This window comes from Ovis aries, chromosome 13 (genome assembly GCF_016772045.2).
Source record: "Ovis aries strain OAR_USU_Benz2616 breed Rambouillet chromosome 13, ARS-UI_Ramb_v3.0, whole genome shotgun sequence".
Taxonomy (NCBI): domain Eukaryota; kingdom Metazoa; phylum Chordata; class Mammalia; order Artiodactyla; family Bovidae; genus Ovis; species Ovis aries.
Genome location: NC_056066.1, coordinates 64,780,555 through 64,799,485, shown reverse-complemented (window position 1 = coordinate 64,799,485; position 18,931 = coordinate 64,780,555). Strand labels below are relative to the sequence as shown.

At 47.9% G+C, this 18,931-nt stretch overlaps 1 protein-coding gene across 7 annotated transcripts in view; it reads left to right on the top strand.

The window, feature by feature from the left end:
* LOC101120595 (fer-1-like protein 4) overlaps window positions 1-18,564 on the top strand; it is a 40,512-nt gene extending 21,948 nt beyond the window's left edge. The window contains exons 30-45 of one of the 7 annotated variants that reach the window (XM_027977131.2): window positions 138-193; window positions 284-415; window positions 1,063-1,105; window positions 1,569-1,669; window positions 1,746-1,883; window positions 1,988-2,104; window positions 11,609-11,736; window positions 11,917-12,087; window positions 12,513-12,667; window positions 13,233-13,393; window positions 13,891-13,976; window positions 16,388-16,486; window positions 16,728-16,969; window positions 17,628-17,905; window positions 17,997-18,097; window positions 18,211-18,564. In XM_027977131.2, coding sequence (XP_027832932.1) covers window positions 138-193; window positions 284-415; window positions 1,063-1,105; window positions 1,569-1,669; window positions 1,746-1,883; window positions 1,988-2,104; window positions 11,609-11,736; window positions 11,917-12,087; window positions 12,513-12,667; window positions 13,233-13,393; window positions 13,891-13,976; window positions 16,388-16,486; window positions 16,728-16,969; window positions 17,628-17,905; window positions 17,997-18,097; window positions 18,211-18,403 — 2,201 coding nt within the window. In that variant the 3' untranslated portion in view covers window positions 18,404-18,564. Of the gene's footprint in view, window positions 1-137; window positions 416-1,062; window positions 1,106-1,568; window positions 1,670-1,745; window positions 1,884-1,987; window positions 2,105-11,608; window positions 11,737-11,916; window positions 12,088-12,512; window positions 12,668-13,232; window positions 13,394-13,890; window positions 13,977-16,387; window positions 16,487-16,687; window positions 16,970-17,627; window positions 17,906-17,996; window positions 18,098-18,210 lie in introns of those variants that run through there. The other 6 variants (XM_027977130.2, XM_027977132.2, XR_009595965.1 and 3 more) reach the window with 6 other exon arrangements.
* Window positions 18,565-18,931: the final 367 nt, after the last annotated feature.

Genomic DNA, 18,931 nt, shown 5'->3' with positions numbered 1-18,931 from the left:
CTCTCCCCCTAGGGGCCACCAGACAGAAGTCTTCATCTAACTCCTGGCTGAGATGGCTCCTGGAGACCCTCCAGTGGGACATGGAGTCTGATTTCTACTTGCCTGTCCTTCTCCTGGTGGCGTTTGTCCCCTCTCAGGACAGAGGTCCCTGGACCCCTTCAGGGCCGACGGGACACCTAGACGGCTCCTAAAGGTGATGGAATGGGGGGGAAGTGTATGGAGAAGGGGTTGGCAGGGCTTGGGGTGGTGCTGGGCTAGGGGCACTGAGTTCTTGCTCCCCCAGGCTCCTCTGAAGAAGCTGCCTCTGGGAGGCCTCCTGACTCAAGGCCCAGGGCTGGAGGAGGACATCCCAGAGCCTGAAGAGCTTGACTGGTGGTCCAAATACTATGCATCACTGCAGGAGCTCCAGGGCCAGGTGGGAGCAGGGGAACGTGCTGGCGGTGGGAGTGGTGGAGCTGGAGGCAGAGGAGGGTGAATGGTAAGAAGAAGGATCTCATCAAACATGGAGCTCTACAGATTTTCAAAACTGTTACAGCCATCTTTGCTCATCTTCACCACAGTTTGAGAAGTTGGGGATTATTAGCTCCATTATCGAGAGCTGTGTTGTCCAACAGAAATATCACGTGAGCCACATATGCAATTTTAACTTTTGTAGCAGCCACATATTTTAAAAGGTGGAAGTAACCGGTTGAAGTTGATTTTTAATAATATGTTTTATTAACCTAGTATATCTATAATAGCGTTTCAAGAAGTAACTATCAAAAACAATTAATAATGAAATAATTTACAGTCTTAATTTATACTAGTCTTTGACATCCAGTGTGTAGTTTACACTTGGAGCACAGCTCAGTTTGGACCAGCCATGTTTCAAGTGCTCAGCAGTTCCACATGTGACTGATGGTTACATAGCAGGACTACATGATAAACTAAGGCTTTGAAAACACAAGTGGGCTTACCCAGCTAGAACTTGAACTAAAGTTTCCCAGCTCCCTATCCTGGGAAAGGGGTAGATGAAGGAGGTGACAGGAAGGGAAGGATCTCTGACCTGCCCATTGATTTCAGGCCAACTTTGATGAGGATGAAATGGATGACCCTGGGGATTCAGGTAAGAGACGGGCTTTCTTGCTTTTCCTCTTTCTGTCTCCCTCCCTTTCCCAACACCATGCTTCTTTCTTTCTCTCTTTTTAAGATTTATGTATTTATCTTTGGCTGTGCTGGGCCTCCGTTGCTGTGTGCAAGGCTTTCTCTCGTTGCAGCTAGTGGGGGCTCCTCTTTCTTGTGGTGCACGGGCTTCTCATCCTGGTGGCTTCTCTTGTTGTGGAGCACGGCCTCTAGGCACATGGACTTCAGTAGCTGCAGTGTGTGGGCTCAGCAGTTGTGACTTGCAGGCTCTAAAGCGCGCAGGCTCAGTGGTTGTGGCACACGGGCTTAGTTGCTTCACGGCATGTGGGATCTTCCCGGACTAGGGATCAGATCTGTGTCCCCTGCATTGGCAGGTAATTTTTAACCACTAGATCACCAGTGAAGCCCCAAACCAGTTTCTAATGGGGCATTTCTGCTATTCCCAGATGGGGTTCACCCCATTTCTGTGGATGGGGAAGCCCACGACCAGAGTGAGCCTGAAGTCAAAGGCTCTGTGTCCCAGAAAAGAACACTTGCCACTCTGAAGGTAACTGGGTGTTGGGAGAGGGAATTTTGCTCGGATTCTGAGACATCAGGCTGTCACTGAGGTCCTTGCCTTTCAGATTTACAACACCTCCCTGGAGGAAGAGTTTAACCACTTTGAAGACTGGCTGAATGTGTTTCCCCTGTACCGTGGTCAGGGGAGTCAGGGTGGAGATGGAGAGGATGAAGGGTCTGGAAAGCTTGTGGGCAAGTTCAAGGTATGTTTGGGGGAGGAATGGGGGACCAGGGAGCACAGATGGGGATGCAGGAGGAAGTCTCTCTTAGCAGTGTTTTTTCTGCTCCCCACTCCCATCCCACCCAGGGCTCCTTCCTCATTTACCCAGAATCAGAGGCAGTGTCCTTCTCTGAGCCCCAGATCTCCCGGGGTATCCCACAGAACCGGCCCATCAAGCTCCTGGTTAGAGTATATGTTGTAAAGGTGAGCATCCATTGACCCTGCATGCCTCTAAGTCGAACAAAGGTAATGTACACAAAACCTACAGACAGGAAGGGATCGGAGTCCAGCTTTTTCATTTTTCAGGTGGGAAATCTTAGGCACAAAGTTAAGAGACTCCCGAAGGTTACATGACTTGCTCATGGCAGAACCTGAATTTACTACTTAGATCTTCTGACTCCTTATTCGTAGTTCTAGTCTCATATTAAAAGAATGGGGAGAGTTTAATTCCAGGAAGAGCACAATCCATAAAGCTTCGTGATGGCCTCCCACCAAAGCCTTTGTACAGGTCTTCCCATTGTTGCACGATTTTTTTCACTTAAAAAAAAAATCAATCATTGAATGAATTAGCTATTTTTGGCTGCCCTGGGTCTTCACTGCTATGCGAGGGCTTTCTCTAGTTGGGGTGAACAGGGGCTACTCTTGGTTGCGGTGCACCGGCTTCTCACTGCAGAGGCTTTTCTTGTTGCAGAGCACGGGCTTCGGTAGTCACAGCACGTGAGCTTAGGTGCTCCGTGGCATGTGGGATCTTCTCAGATCAGGGATTGAACGTGTGTCCCCTGCATTGGCAAGTGGATTCTTAACCACTGGACCATCAGGGTTTTCATATGGCACTCAGCAGGGCCCTGAGGTTTCCTTAAATGCATCTCAGCGAATGAAGGGAATGAGGGCTTTGCTACACATTTACTCCCAGTCCAGAGCAGATGCTGTACTTTTATCTAGTTTAAATATGGGGGTTCTAAGGCATAATTTAAAGAAACATTCTGTGGCCCTCTTCTGCCATAATCAAGCATCCTAGTGCCTACACTAGATAATGTGAATTACTTGGCTCTTTTTCCTTTAATGTTTCATGGGCAGGGACAATACAAAATGTTCTGTATCTAATTATAATGGCTTCTTTCCTGTGAACATTTTTCTTTTTGTTTTTTGATGTCTCTAGCCGTGAATACAAGCTGTAAAGAGGAACAGCTTTGCATCATCCATGAACTGTTTAACTTTGGGCACAAAGCTTTGCTTTTTTAAAAAGCGTTTTTATTTTGTTTTTTTGGGAGGGGCTGAGCTGGGTCTTCGTTGCAGTGTGCAGGCTTCTCTAGTCACGGTGTGAGGGTGACATGTAGGATCTAGTTCCCGGACCAGGGATCAAATCTGGACCTCCTACATTGGGAGTGCAGAGTCTTAGCTACTGGACCACCAGGAAAGTCCCACTATGCTTTGTTTTGCGGCTCAGTATCCTTATCTGTCTACAGGCAGATAAGATATGCTGTCTTCAGAGCAACTGGAAAATCAAATGAGATGATGCATGAGTAACTTGGTCTAGTTTGTTAGACTACTAATAGACTAGACATACTAGTTTGGTAATTATCCTTATTTTATAGGTGTTTTTGTACCTGGAAAAGTCCAGACTCCCTTGGCCCACTCCCCTCTTCCTTCTGCTCCCGCTTCCCGTATCTCAGTCCCAACAGTACATTCATCCTAGACTAGGAAAGAAGGTCCTTTCCCTTCTATTTATTTATTGTTTTTCAAATTTTGGCTGCACTGGGTATTCATGGCAGTGCTTGCTCCACAGCATGTGGGATCTTAGTTCCCTGACCAGGGACTGAACCCTACATTGCAAGGTAGATTGTTAACCACTGCACCCCCAGGGAAGTCCTTCCCTCCCTTCTATTTATATCATAAAACACCTGTTTCTGGAAGTCTCTGGAGACCTTGCAGTCATCTGGACCTTCTGCTTCTAACAGCATTGAAGCATAGATGGTCTGAAATAATTTCCTGATATAATACATCTAGAAATGCTAGATAAGCAGTCTTTTATACAAATCCTAAACTCATAGGAAGGGGAATTCTCAATGGCCAAATGAAGAAACAGCAGGAATCCCTGAACAAGCCCTGAAGTCCGATTCTCTTGAGAGGATTTCTCCATATCTGGACCCCAAGCCTTAGGTTCTAATACCAAACATCCTATGCAAGGTGAGAGACACAGCTAAGAAACTTGCATAAAGCAGGACCCAGGAAGGGCTCTACTGTCAGTAAAAGGCAGTCAAGAGGAAGCCCACCCACTGGAAAAGGAGCCTGTAAGGTAAATGGTCTGTCTTAGCCTCTGTTCCAGCTGGGTGAAACAGAAAAAATACCTTTTGTGAGGATTTATTATTGGAGTTTTGCCCTCACATTGATTTAGGACTTGAATTTTTGTTTAAAAAATGTATTTCTTTATTTGGCTGCATCAGATCTTAATTTCGGCATTCAGGAGCTATGTTGTGTCACGTGGCATCTTCATGTTGTGATACACAGACTTTAGTTGTAGTGTACGGGCTCAGTAGCAGCAGCTCACCAGCTGAGCTGCTCTGCAGCGGGTGCGATCTTGGTTCCCCAATCAAGGATCCAATCCACGTCCCCTACATTGCAAGCTGAATTCTTAACCACAGGACCACCAGGGAAATACCCCAGACTTGAGATTTTATTATCTGCGTAATCCAGAAAACTCAAAGCTGAGAAATCCGCTTAAAGTGGTCCCAAATCAGGCTTCACAGACTCCAAAGATTTAGATAACCAAATTTGGGTTCACAATCCCAAATGACAATCTATATAAGAAGATAATCATCAGGAAAAATTGCTAGAAAGAAATAACACAAAGGAGAATTAGATCTCTAAAGGCTTTGGATGTTTGAGTTTTCAAATATTAAAATACAAAACAGCTGTTTAAAATTATTTCGCAGGCGGAGAACAAAAGGCTATAGAAATTGACTGAGCAGGACTTCCCTGGTGGAATAGTGGCTAAGACTCTGCCCTTCCAACGCAGAGGGCCCGGGTTTGATCTCTGATCAGGAATCTAGATCCCACAGGCTGCAATTAAGACCCAGTGCAGCCTGATGAACTATGGATAGAGGTTCGTGACATTGTACAGGAGACAGGGTCAAGACCAAAGAAATGCAAAAAAGCAAAATGGCTGTCTGAGGAGGCCTTACAAATAGCTGTGAAAAGAAGGGAAGTGAAAAGCAAGGGAGAAAAGGAAAGATATAAGCATCTGAATGCAGAGTTCCAAAGAATAGCAAGAAGAGATAAGAAAGCCTTCCTTAGCAATCAGTCCAAAGAAATAGAGGAAAACAACAGAATGGGAAAGACTAGAGATCTCTTCAAGAAAATTAGAGATACCAAGGAAACATTTCATGCAAAGATGGGCACAATAAAGGACAGAAATGGTAGGGACCTAACAGAAGCAGAAGATATTAAGAAGAGGTGGCAAGAATACACAGAAGAACTGTACAAAAAAGATCTTCATGACCAAGATAATCACGAGGGTGTGATCACTCACCTAGAGCCAGACATCCTGGAATGTGAAGTCAAGTGGGCCTTAGAAAGCATCACTACGAACACAGCTAGTGGAGGTGATGGAATTCCAGTGGAGCTATTTCAAATCTTGAAAGATTAAAACTCTGTGCTTCCAGTGCGGGGGTGGCGGGTGGGAGGTGGTGAGGGTTCGATTGATCCCACAGGCTGCACAGGAACTAAGATCCCACAGGCTGCGCAGTGTGACCAAAGAAACAAAACAAAACAACAACAACAAAACCTGCGCCTTAATTGTCATCTGACAGGCAAATAATTGAAACCATCAGAAATTTCCCTCCCTTTGATTGGCAAGATTAGACAGGGGCGGGGCAGCCGTAGAACTCTACCGCAGTGCTGGTAGAAGGAGGCATTAGTTCTCTTTGCTGCTGCAACCAGTCCGCATACTTACCGTCTGTCTATCATCTTACTGTTCGGAAGAGCAGAAATCCAAAACAGGTTGCACTGGGCTGAAATCAAGGTGTTGGCCCAACTGCTTTCCTTCTACAGGCTCTTGCAAACAATCATTTGCTTGTCTTCTTGACCTTCTACAGGCGGCCTGTGTATCTTGGCTCATGACCTCTTCCTCCATCTTCAAAACCAGCAGTGTAGCACCTTCAAATCTCTCTCCCTGACTCTCTCATCTCCCTCTTTCACTTATAAAAACCTCTGTGATTATATTGGACTCACCTGGATAATCTAGGCTACTTCCTTCATCTTGTGATCTTTTATCACATCTGCAAAGTCTCTTTTACTACGTAAAGTAAGATATTCATAGGTTCAGGGATACTTGGACATGTTGTGGGGCGGTTTATTCTGCCTGTCACAGAATGTAAGTTGTTATAACAACTTTGGAGAACAGTTTGTAGTAAGATGTACAATATGTTGTCCAATGGAAGATTCTCATAGCCAATACCCAGTAATTGTACTTCTAGATACAATCTTAGAAAAATTTTCATATAATGTGTCTAAGAAAACATATATGTTCATTCTAGTAATATTTGTAATAATAAAAATTTTAGAAATAACCTTAAGTGTTCTTAAATAGGAGAGAGAGAGTGTGTGTATCAGTCATATAACAAATACTATAGTTAAACTGAACGAGCTACGGTAACATGTGTCAATAAGGATACATCTCCCAACAGAAATTTGGATGAAGTAAGCAAATTTGATGATTCCCAGTTTGTGGAAGGTGGCACCAATGGGGCGTTTCCCCTTCTTTTTCCTGAAAATCACCCCCAAACAAGAACAATTAACAAAAAATCTGAGTTCCAATTATGCTGAAATCAGAGCCTTAAAAGTGCAAACCACCAGGGCAGCTGAAGAGCCTCCAAGAGCTGTGCAGATAGAGTCATGTGCATGAAGGAAGGGAGAGAGGACATCACTCATCAGAGCTCAAGGTCAGCAGAGTCTGTGTCTCAAGGCGTAAGAGCACACCCTGAGAATTAAAGCTAGCATCACTCACCAAAAGCTAAAAATGCTGGATCAAATTTTAAAGACATCTTAAAATTTAAAAAAAAATCATTGAATCATAGTTTATTTACAGTTGTGTTAATTTCTGATGTAAAGCAAAGTGATTCAGTTATACACATATATATATATTCCTTTTCATGTGTCCATTATGGTTTATCACAGGATATTGGATATAGTTCCCTGTGGTGTACAGTAGGACCTTGTTGTTTATCCATCCTACGTACACTAGTTTGCATCTTCTAGTCCCCAACTCCCAATCCATCCCTTCCCCACTTCCTCCCCCTTGGCAACCACAAGCCTGTTCTCTGTGTCTGTGAGTCTGTTTCTGTTTCACAAATAAGTTCGTTCGTGCCATCTTTTAGATTCCACATATAAGTGATATCATGGTATTTGTCTTTCTCTTTCTGACTTACTTACTTAATATGGCAATCTCTAGCTCTATCCATGTTGCTGCAAATAGCATTATTTCATTTTTTTTATGCTGAATTGTATTCCATTGTGTGTGTGTATATATGATATATATATGTATATCTTCTTTATCCATTCATCTGTCAATGGAAATTTAGGTTGTTTCCACGTCTTGATTATTGTGAATAGTGCTGCTATGAACACACAAGTGAATGTATCTTTTTTGTTGTTGTTACATTTTCTCTGTCTATTTCTTTTTGGCCATGCCAAGAGGCTTGCAGGATCTTAGTTCCTTGACCAAGGATCAAACCTACGCTCCCTGTAGTGGAAGCAAAGAGTCCTAACCACTGGACTGCAGGGAATTCCGTGTATCTTTCTGAAGTGCAGTTTTTTTCTGGGTATATGCCCAGGAGTGGGATTGCTGGATCATATCGCAATTCTATTTTCAGTTTTTTGAGAAACTTCCATACTTCAAAAACATCTTTTAAATGCAGTGCTGAGCTTCCAAGAAAGTAAGAGATTTTAGAGTAGAAAAAAACCCAAAGTAAAAGCAGGAGCTGCTTTAAAATGCACCCACGATTTTGTTATTATCCACGTATGGGGAAGTCGACAGATCAGGTGGCTGCGATTGAAAAGATTGTCTGTTGTTTGTTTCAGTTTTCTAGAGGTGGGGCAGGCTGTGCCTTGCAGGGTTACCTGGGAAAACATGAGGGCCAGTCCGAAGGCAGAAGGAACAAGGGACGTATGACGGCCACAGCCTTTGTTGTGCGTGTTTTTTTGTTTGTTTGTTTGTTTTTGATGGAAAGGTGGGGCAAAGCAGCATAAGCAGGTTTATGACTAGCTAGTTTGAATAATTCCTACGGGCTTTAGGGTACAGGAGTTGTCTCACTGTCTCTAGCTGTCTGAACCTGGCTGTGGGGATGATAAAAGCAGAGAAATATTACTTTCTGGAGTATAAAGGCCAGATAGAGGAGGTGGTTGGGTGTTGTATGGGGTCTGGATTAGTTGGTTTGTATATGAAAAGTACTCTGGCAAATATGTTGCTTGCTAACTCTGGGAATTAGTAGCCCTGGCAGGGGCAGTCTCTCCAGCGTCAGTACAGCCCCAGATACCAGAGCATCAAGAATACAGAAAATCGGACTGGTGGTCCAGTAGTTAAGAATCTGTCTGTCAGTGCAGGGGACACAGGGTTTGATCCCTGATCCAGGAAGATTCCACATAACTTGGGGCAGCTGAGCCCTCCACCACAACTACTGAAGCCTGAGCTCTAGAGCCAGGGAGCCACAAGAGAAGCCACCACAGTGAGAAGCCCACGCACCACAGTAAAGAGCAGCCCCTGCACAGCCGGAAACAAAGAAGAGTGTGGAGAGTAAGGAAGTTTAGCTAATACAGGAGCCAAGAGAAGAGGCGTAGTAAAGCTGGCTTTCACCCCACACTCACGCTGACCAGAGAGACCTCCTCTTCCTCATGACAGGCAGTGAGGACAGGAGATGAAACCCCGGGGCCACCTGGAGCATAAGGATGAACAAAGATAGGAACTTGCACGGCAGAAGGGGACACTGAGGAAGCTTGGCTGCCTTATCCCTGGCATTGGTTAGAGGGGAAAAGTCTCCCTACGCATCCACGACCACAAGCTGCGTTCTCACCTCTGGTGTGATCCCCACACCCTCAGTTAGAAGATGTCATCCCTCTACTTGTTTATTGTTTTGGTTGCTATGGGCCTTCGTTGTTGTGAGAGGTCTTTCTCTAGTTGAGGCGCACAGGCTGCTCGTTGTGGTGGCTTCTCTTGCTGTGGAATGTGGGATCTAGGCGCGAGAGCTTCAGTAGCTGAAGCACTTGGCTGTGGCGTGTGGACTCCAGGGTGAGAGGGCTTGGAGGATTTAATTTAAAGTGGCTGCAGGTTGGTAGTTTGCCTAGGGAACTGGCAGGAGTGAAAACAAACCCTCTTTGGCAGAGAACACACACAACATGAGTCATACCAAATATGAGTCATGATTAAAAAGTACCAAAAGAAAAAGACCATCAGGAGTAAGGATTAGCAAAAACAACAACAGATTCAGACCCCAAGGCCGTTGATATTGGAATGACTAGATAGAGAATATGAAATGTTTAAAGAAATAGAATGAAATTAAAATGAGCAAGGAACAAGAGACCATTACAAATAAACAGCAAGTTTGAAGGACCAGTTAGAATGTTTAGAAATTAAAAATGTAATATTGAAAATTAAAAACTCAATGATGGCACAAAAGATTTGAAGTCATTTCACAAAAGCAAATATATATATATATACACACACACATACAAGGCTAATAAGCACATTCAAAAGTGAAAAAAAAAGCTCAACATGCTTCATCAGCAGGGAAACACAAATTAAACCCCAATGAGCTTCAATTTTACACGCATGAGAATGATGAAAATAAAAAAGATTGACAATACCAAGTGCTGGGAAAGATGAGCAACTGGAACTCTGCTGTGTATAAGTTCTATTTCAGTAATTTATGTATAAGTTATATATTTACTAAATTACATCGTTTTCAAAAATAGAAAAAGTAAGTTTACTACATACAGTTTAAACCATGAAAGATCATGCTATATATTGCTTAGGGATGCATGGATATGTAACAGAAGTATGTCCAGAAGTTGTATTATTTATGAAGCTGGGCACACACATGCTCATTGTATTATTTTTTTATTTAGCTAAAATATTCTTAATTTAACAAAAAAGGACTTCCCTGGTGGTCCAGTGGTTAAGAACCCACCTTGCAATGCAGGGGACACGAGTTGATCCCTGGCCCTGGAAGGGCCCACATGCCGTGGAGCAGCTAAGCCTGGGGCCACAGCTCCTGAGCCTATGTGCTGCAGCCCCTGAAGCCTGCACGCCCTAGAGCCCGTGCTCCACAAGAGGAGCTGCTGCAGCGAGAAGCTCAGCCCCGCATGAAGAGTATCACCCCCTCACAGTGCAGAGAGATTGGTGAGCCCAGCAACCCAGACTCAGCGCAGCCAAAAATAAAAAAATCAAAACAAAAAAAGGGATAAAAAGTAAAATGAAAGTAACATATGCTCATTGTGAAAGAGTGAAACTCAAATGATATGGAAAGTTATGAACTGAATAGTAAGTCCCTTATACAATGCAAACAGTGAGAGACTTTATTTTGGGGCTCCAAAATCACTGCAGATGGTGACTGCAGCCATGAAATTAAAAGACGCTTACTCCTTGGAAGAAAAGCTGTGATCATCCTAGACAGCATATTAAAAAACAGAGACATTCATTTGCCAACAAAAGTCCGTCTAGTCAAAGCTACTGTGGTTTTTCCAGTGGTCGTGTATGAACGTGAGAGTTGGACTATAAAGAAAGCTGAGCACCGAAGAATTGATGCTTTCGAACTGTGGTGCTGGAGAAGACTCTTGAGAGTCCCTTGGACTGCAAGGAGATCAAATCAGTCAGTCCTAAAAGAAATCAGTCCTGAATATTCATTGGAAGGACTGATACTGAAGCTGAAACTTCAATATTTTGGCCACCTGATGTGAAGGACTGACTCACTAGAAAAGACCCTGATGCTGAGAAAGATTAAAGGCAGGAGGAGAAGGGGACAACAGAGGATGAGATGGTTATATGGCATCACTGACTCAATGCACATGAGTTTGAGAAGGCTCCAGGAGTTGGTGATGGACAGGGAGGCCTGGCATGCTTCAGTCCATGGGGTCACAAACAGTCGCACACAACTGAGCGACTGAACTGACTATACATGTTTCCACGTATTTTGTTTCATTATATATATATATTAAGTTCTATTTATTTATTAATGGCTGCACTGGGTCTTCGTTGTTGCACACGGGCTTTCTCTAGTTGTGGCAAGCAGGGGCTCTTCTCTAGTTGCAGTGTGTTGGCTTCTCATTGCAGTGGCTTCTCATGTTGAGGCTTGTGGGCTCCAGAGTGCAAGCTCAGCTGTGGTGCACAGGCTTAGTTGCCCCTCGACACATGGAGTCTTCATGGACCAGGGATTGAATCCATGTCCCCTGCATTGTCAGGTGGATTCTTAACCCCTGGACACCAGGGAAGCCTTCGTTATATTCCTGTTATACCTATTTGTATGACAATAATTACTGTATTTCAATAATTAAGTTAAAAGAAAGTAAGTCAGCTCATCCAACCTCTCAGCTAACATCTTGCAGTAGAAGAATTTTCCGTGGTAACTTCCTGTTTTTACTAAATCGGAGAGTAGGCCCAACAAGGGCAACCTTGGGTTTTGACGTTTTTTTCATTTCCACCCCGTACTGTCTCTCTAGGCTACCAACCTGGCTCCTGCAGACCCCAATGGCAAGGCAGACCCCTACTTGGTGGTGAGCGCTGGCCGGGAGCGGCTGGACACCAAGGAACGATACATCCCCAAGCAGCTAAATCCCATCTTTGGAGAGTGAGGCTGGGCCCTGGGCTTGGGGATGGGGAGTGACTTTGCCACCTGGCCCTGTGACTCTCACTCAGGCAGCTAGTGGTGATGGTGGGGGAATGGACAGCGGTGCTGAGTCCACCCCTTCCCCCGCAGGACCACCCCCAGGGTGTGGGGGTGTTCTCAGCTGTGCTCTCTCCTTGCTAGGGTCCTGGAACTCAGCATTTCTCTCCCTGCTGAGCCTGAGCTGACCGTAGCTGTGTTTGATCATGACCTCGTGGGTTCTGATGACCTCATTGGGGAGACCCACATTGATCTGGAAAACCGATTCTATAGCCACCACAGGGCGAACTGTGGGCTGGCATCCCAGTATGACGTGTGAGTCCCACAGGGCCCTCGGGAGTCATTCTAAGTCTGACCAAAGGCTTTCAAGTTCACATCCCACCTGAAGGTCCAGATCCTTTAATTTCACAGCAGGGGACTCCCCTGCGACCAAAACATTATAGCTTATTGGTCAAGAAATGGGCTTGGGAGTTGGGATCTATAACTAACAAGTCACTTGAGTTCCTTGAGCTTCAGTTTCCTCATCTGCAAAATGGGGGCAATAATGTCAGTATCTCTTTCATAGGAGCATCTGGCATGCATACTTGATTTTCGCCATTACTGTAAGCGAGGACTAACCTGTTCTCCAGTAGAGTTATGAACCTGGATCCTAAGTCCTCAAGGGCCCCCATCCCTGCCCCTGTGCCCAACTATGTTTATCTGCTGGATCCAACTGCAGCACCTTCCATTTCCTCCCACAGGGATGGGTACAATGCCTGGCGTGATGCATTCCAGCCTTCACAGATCCTGGCTGGGCTATGCCAACGCTGTGGCCTCCCCCAACCTGAATATCGAGTCAAGGCTGTCAAGGTGGGCAGCAAACTCTTTCGGATATCACCAGAGACCCTGCCCCCAGGTACCAGTCTCTCTCTGTTGGACAATCCAGAGGGGGCAAGATGGTAGAGCAAGGTATGGGGGAGGCCGCTGATGATCAGCCTAATGTGTCCCCAAAGATCCTGCCTCCCTCTGCAAACAGAGGAGGTGAGTTTGGCTGAGTAAGGACAATAGTGGAGAGAAAGTGGTCTTTGTTGGTGAGTGTGAGATCTCTGGGGAGACTTAGTGAACCCCTCAGAGCCATAGCTAATTGAGGACACAGGGCTACCATGCAATATACAATATGGTGCAGGATTTAGCTTGTGCTTCATACACAATCAGTGGTCTGTTCTCTAAACAAGGTTTGCACGAAGGCCACAGCCCCTCCAATCCCACTGTCCCCCTACTGCTGGCTTTTCACTGGCAAAAGTTGTTACAGCAGCATCCGCCACTTTCTATGCATTGTGGACATGCCCTCCCAGGAAATGTGTTTGTCCAGTACAGCAGGTGCCTCAGCCCAGAGCGTCTATTGAGGGCCAGGGGGTTGGGAGGGAGGGAGCAGAGTTGGGAACTGTGTGGAACCCAAGCTCACGAACCTCTTGTTGTAGGTATCAGGGGCTCCAAGGCGGCAAGGGATGTCTCTGAGGAGGCCCAGGCATTGCTAGTGCTGCAGCGCTGGCAGGAGATGCCAGGGCTTGGGATCCAGCTGGTACCTGAGCATGTAGAAACACGGCCCCTCTACCATCCCCGCAGCCCAGGGCTGCTGCAGGTGAAGGAGGGCTCAGGGCACATCCCCAGAGCCCCAGGACTCCCACCTGGTCCTGAACCTGGGCACGGCCACTTCTGACTCTGGCTCTTGATCTTGGTCCCCACCCTCCCCACTCAAGTCTTGGACTTCCATCCTGGACTCCCTCCCCTCACCCCAGACTCTGGTTCTGAAGGAGTCCCAGCCCTGGCCTACCAAGGCTCACATGTGGCACACCCAACCTGACCTCCACCCCAGATTTCTAGGATCTGGACCTGGGAACACTGGATCTCACTTTTAATCTCAGCCTTCCACTTCCAGGGCCTCATCTCTGAACCCCCAGTCTAACCTCAACCCTGGAATCCCCAGTTCAGACCCTGCCTTCATCCTCATCCCCCAGGATCTACCCTCCTGACCCCAGCTCTCCTTTCCACCTGGGGCAAGGCACAACCTCCGGCCCCAGGGCTGTTAGGGGAGGTGGGACCCGCGGAAGACCCTTCAGCCCAGTCCTGTGCCCCCAGGGGTCTCTTCACATGTGGATTGACATCTTCCCCAGAGATGTGCCTGCCCCACCCCCAGTTGACATCAAGCCTCGACAGCCAATCAGGTAAGAGGAATCCTGGCCCCTCCTCCCATGGGGCGGGCACATCTTGGGCAGCCTGGACAAGGGCCCCTGGTGAAGCAGGCAGAGCTGACCCAGGCTTCAGGTAGGTGAACCATTATTTTTTTTTTCATAAGCCACTGTAAGTTGGGTGACACTTGCAACTGAAAAGAGTCCAAGCACCAGTTAACTACCTTCTGACTTAAGCTGGTCTGAGTGGGGAGTATGTGCACTTCAGATTTCATCAGCAATCTGTCACTTCCTACCTCTGGGCTCTGCTTTCCTTGGTGTCAGTCTCATGGAAGCTTTCGCAGTCTGGGGTCAAAATGACTTTTAACAGCGCAAGCTTCAGTTCAGTTCAGTCGCTCAGTCATGTCCGACTCTTTGCAACCTCATGAATCGCAGCACGCCAGGCCTCCCTGTCCATCACCAACTCCCGGAGTTCACTCAGACCCATGTCCATCAAGTCCGTGATGCCATCCAGCCATCTCATCCTCTGTTGTCCCCTTCTCCTCCTGCCCCCAATCCCTCCCAGCATCAGAGTCTTCCAATGAGTCAACTCTTCGCATGAGGTGGCCAAAGTACTGGAGTTTCAGCTTTAGCATCATTCCTTCCAAAGAAATCCCAGGGCTGATCTCCTTCAGAATGGACTCGTTGGATCTCCTTGCAGTCCAAGGGACTCTCAAGAGTCTTCTCCAATACCACAGTTCAAAACCATCAATTCTTCGGCGCTCAGCCTTCTTCATAGTCCAACTCTCACATCCATACATGACCACAGGAAAAACCATAGACTTGACCAAACGGACCTTTGTTGGCAAACTAATGTCTCTCCTTTTGAATGTACTATCTAGGTTGGTCATAACTTTTCTTCCAAGGAGTAAGTGTCTTTTAATTTCATGGCTGTAATCACCATCTGCAGTGATTTTAGAGCCCAGAAAAATAAAGTCTGACACTGTTTCCACTGTTTCCCCATCTATTTCCCATGAAGTGATGGGACCAGATGCCTTGATCTTCATTTTCTGAATGTTGAGCTTTAAGCCAACTTTTTCACTCTCCTCTTTCACTTTCATCAAGAGGCTTTTGAGTTCCTCTTCACTTTCTGCCATAAGGGTGGTGTCATCTGCATATCTGAGGTTGTTGATATTTCTCCTGGCAATCTTGATTCCAGCTTGTGTTTCTTCCAGCCCAGCGTTTCTCATGATGTACTCTGCATATAAGTTAAATAAGCAGGGTGACAATATACAGCCTTGACATACTCCTTTTCCTATTTGGAACCATTTCCTATTTGGAGTCTGTTGTTCCATGTCCAGTTCTAACTGTTGCTTCCTGACCTACATACAGATTTCTCAAGAGGCAGGTCAGGTGGTCTGGTATTCCCATCTCTTTCAGAATTTTCCACAGTTGATTGTGATCCACACAGTCAAAGGCTTTGGCATAGTCAATAAAGCAGAAATAGATGTTTTTCTGGAACTCTCTTGCTTTTCCATGATCCAGTGGATGTTGGCAATTTGATCTCTGGTTCCTCTGCCTTTTCTAAAACCAGCTTGAACATCAGGAAGTTCACGGTTCACGTATTGCTGAAGTCTGGCTTAGAGAATTTTGAGCATTACTTTACTGGCATGTGAGATGAGTGCAATTGTGATGTAGTTCAGCACAAGCTTACATCTTACCAACCAGACTACTTGAGCAGAAAAATAAACACCCCTTTCCCAGTTAGAGCAAAAGTCTTGGGCTAACTATCATTGGACCAGCTTGGGTCAAATGCTGATTCCTGAACCAATCACTGTGATCAGGGGGCTATAATACATTGATTGGTCAGTCCTGGGTGATGTCCCCTAGGTGACAGACCCACCAGTATGACTCAGTTGACAGTAGTGGGGGTAGGGTCACCAACAGAAAATCAAGGTGCTGTCAACAAATGAGGGGAAATTAACACTGGGCAAAACAACAGATATCTGGAAACCATTTGACAGCCCAGGACAGGGCCACCTGGGGTAGGATCAAGAATGTCACAGCCCCTCCTTTTGTCCCTTAGGGGCTTCATGCTCTCATCCCCACTTAGTGTTTCTCTGCAGACTGGCTCTCTCTGCTTGCACAGCGCTTTAGCTTGTGGTGGCTCCAGATCTACGTCTGATGCTTTGGGACTCACGTTTTCAGGGTCTTGAGTCCAAATTTATGGGAGGGAAAATCTCATTGAACCAGCGTGGGTCAGCAGACCATTCCTGGTGCCAACTGCAGTGGCTGGGGTGGGCAGTGATACCTGGGGATGCCCGTTCAAGGTAGCACAGACATCTGATTACCTGGCTAGGCGCACTCCAGTTGCTGAGTGTCAGTGGCCCTGGCCCCAGTCCTTCCTGTAGCTCCTCCCAAGACACCTCTCAAGAGTCTGAAAACCCTCCCCCCAATACTTCCCTCAGCTATGAGCTCCGAGTCATCATCTGGAACACGGAGGATGTGGTTCTGGATGACGTGAACCCGCTCACTGGAGAGATGTCGAGTGACATCTACGTGAAAAGGTAGGCCTGCAGGCGGAGCTGGGCGCATGGCTGTGTACCGAGGTGGGGCTGCGAACAGGGGCTTGGGTCCTGGGCTGAGCCAGAGCCCTGCCTGTCCTCTGGGGCCTTGATGGCGCTGGGAGCTGGGTGAAGGGACCAACGTGAGGGTGAGTGGAGGGGCATACTGGGTGAGGAGCCGATTCTGGACTTGGCCGCGCGCAGATGCCCACCCTCTTGGCCTGCACCTTTCCCCTGGTCCCAGCTGGGTGAAGGGGCTGGAGCACGACAAGCAGGAGACAGACGTCCACTTCAACTCTCTGACCGGGGAGGGCAACTTCAACTGGCGCTTCGTGTTCCGCTTTGACTACCTGCCCACGGAGCGCGAGGTGAGCGTCCGGCGCCGCCCTGGACCCTTCGCCCTGGAAGAAGCTGAATTCCGGCAGCCGGCTGTGCTGGTCCTGCAGGTCTGGGACTATGACCGCATCTCTGCCAACGACTTCCTTGGTACTACTGAGCTCTCCTCCCACCTCCACCCTAGCTCCCATTTCTGCCCTCATTGCCCTGCCCTTGGCTTCTGGTTTCCCTACTCTAACCAACCCCGAATCCTGGATTTCAGATCCAAGTCACTAACTTTTGCCTTCTGGCCTAATAATTTATTGAGTTTATTCAGCTCTGAGCAGCCTAACCTCCAGTCCTACCCAGTCTCCAATTCAATCCTCTAATTTGACCTGAGCTCAGGTTACTCTGGCCCCACAGCTGTTAGTCCCTGCTGTGCCTGGTCCCATAGGACAACCTGCTGACATTTGGGCTGTGGTGTGTGGTCCATAGCTGTGGCCTGACCACCACATCCTAGCTTCTTAAAAAAATTTGTCTTCGGGAGGTGTCATAGTTGCTGCACCTGGGACTTTTGTTGCAGCATGCGGGATCTAGTTCCTTGACCAGGGATTGGACCTGGGGCCCCTGCATTGGGAGTGCAGCATCTTAACCACTGGACTGCCATTCTAACTGTAGATGCCTTGAGTTCCATCTCCCAGGATTCAGTCAGCCATCAGTCACTTTCTAGCTCTGGGCTCCGCTTTCGTTGGAGTCACGCTCAGGGATGGGAGGTTGGCTCAGACAGACCTCCCGCTCCTGCCTAACCCAGAGCACTCTGGACTTGCAGGATCCCTGGAACTGCAGCTACCAGACATGGTGCGAGGGGCCCGGGGCCCCGAGCTCTGCTCCGTGCGGCTGGCCCGGGGCGGGGCCGCACCCAGGTGTAACTTGTTTCGCTGCCACCGCTTGCGGGGCTGGTGGCCGGTAGTGAAGCTGCAGGAGCCGGAGGACGAGGAGCAGGAGCGACGGGAGGCTCAGACCAGCAAGAGGAGGAAGAAGAAGAGGAAAGGCCGGCGGGAAGACTTAGAGTTCTCAGACTCAGGAGGCAACATCTACATCCTCACGGTGAGCAGGAACGGGGGTGGGAGGGGTAGGGGGATCGGGGGATCGGGCCTGAGCCCACTCAAGAACTTGGCTTCTGTCCCTTCTTTTCCAGGGAAAGGTTGAGGCAGAGTTTGAGCTGCTGACTGTGGAGGAGGCTGAGAAACGGCCAGTGGGGAAGGGGCGCAAGGAGCCTGAGCCCTTGGAGAAGCCTGAGTGAGTGGGGGGCGCAGGAGGCGGGGCCAGATCCGGGGTTGGGGGGCGGGGGTGGTGGTGGTGGAGACCGGCGAGGGTTTCCTCCTCATCCGACACCACCTGCTCCCCCACAGCCGCCCCAAAACCTCCTTCAACTGGTTTGTGAACCCGCTGAAGACCTTCGTCTTCTTCATTTGGCGCCGGTACTGGCGCATCTTGGTGCTGCTGCTGCTGCTGGCGCTGATCACTGTCTTCCTCCTCCTCGTCTTTTACACCATGCCCGGGCAGATCAGCCAGGTCATTTTCCGCCCCCTCCACCGCCCCTAACCAACCATGGACACTCATCCTGTAATGCCAGCTCCGTCTCCTTCCCACCAACAGGAACCATCCTGGGGTTGCCCTGTTTCCTCTGCCCAAACCTTCCAGGGAACCCACTCTTGTCACCTGCACACCCACGGCAGATAATAAATAACGCTTGGGGCAGAGAATGGAGGTGTTCCTGGGTGACCTTGGGTGTTGGGGTTCACTGGACTAATACACAGGATGGGGGGGTGCTGCCCACATGGCCCTACTGCCAGGAGGAACAGGACCCAGGGGAGGGTCCCTGCTGAGGAGGCCTGGCCACTGAGGGGTCAGGCCCCGTGAGCAGCCCCCCTGCCCTGCCAGTGGCTGCTGCTGCTCCATGACAGCTAAACCCTCTGTGTGCTCCATGAACTTATAGCCATGAGAGTAGGCAGGTCACTCAGGACACTTGGTTGCAAGTGACAGAAATCCCAACCCAAGCTGGCTGAAGCAAAAACGGACCGTTCCTGGCTTCCACAGTGGTAATTCCCAGGATGTGGCGGATTTCAGGCA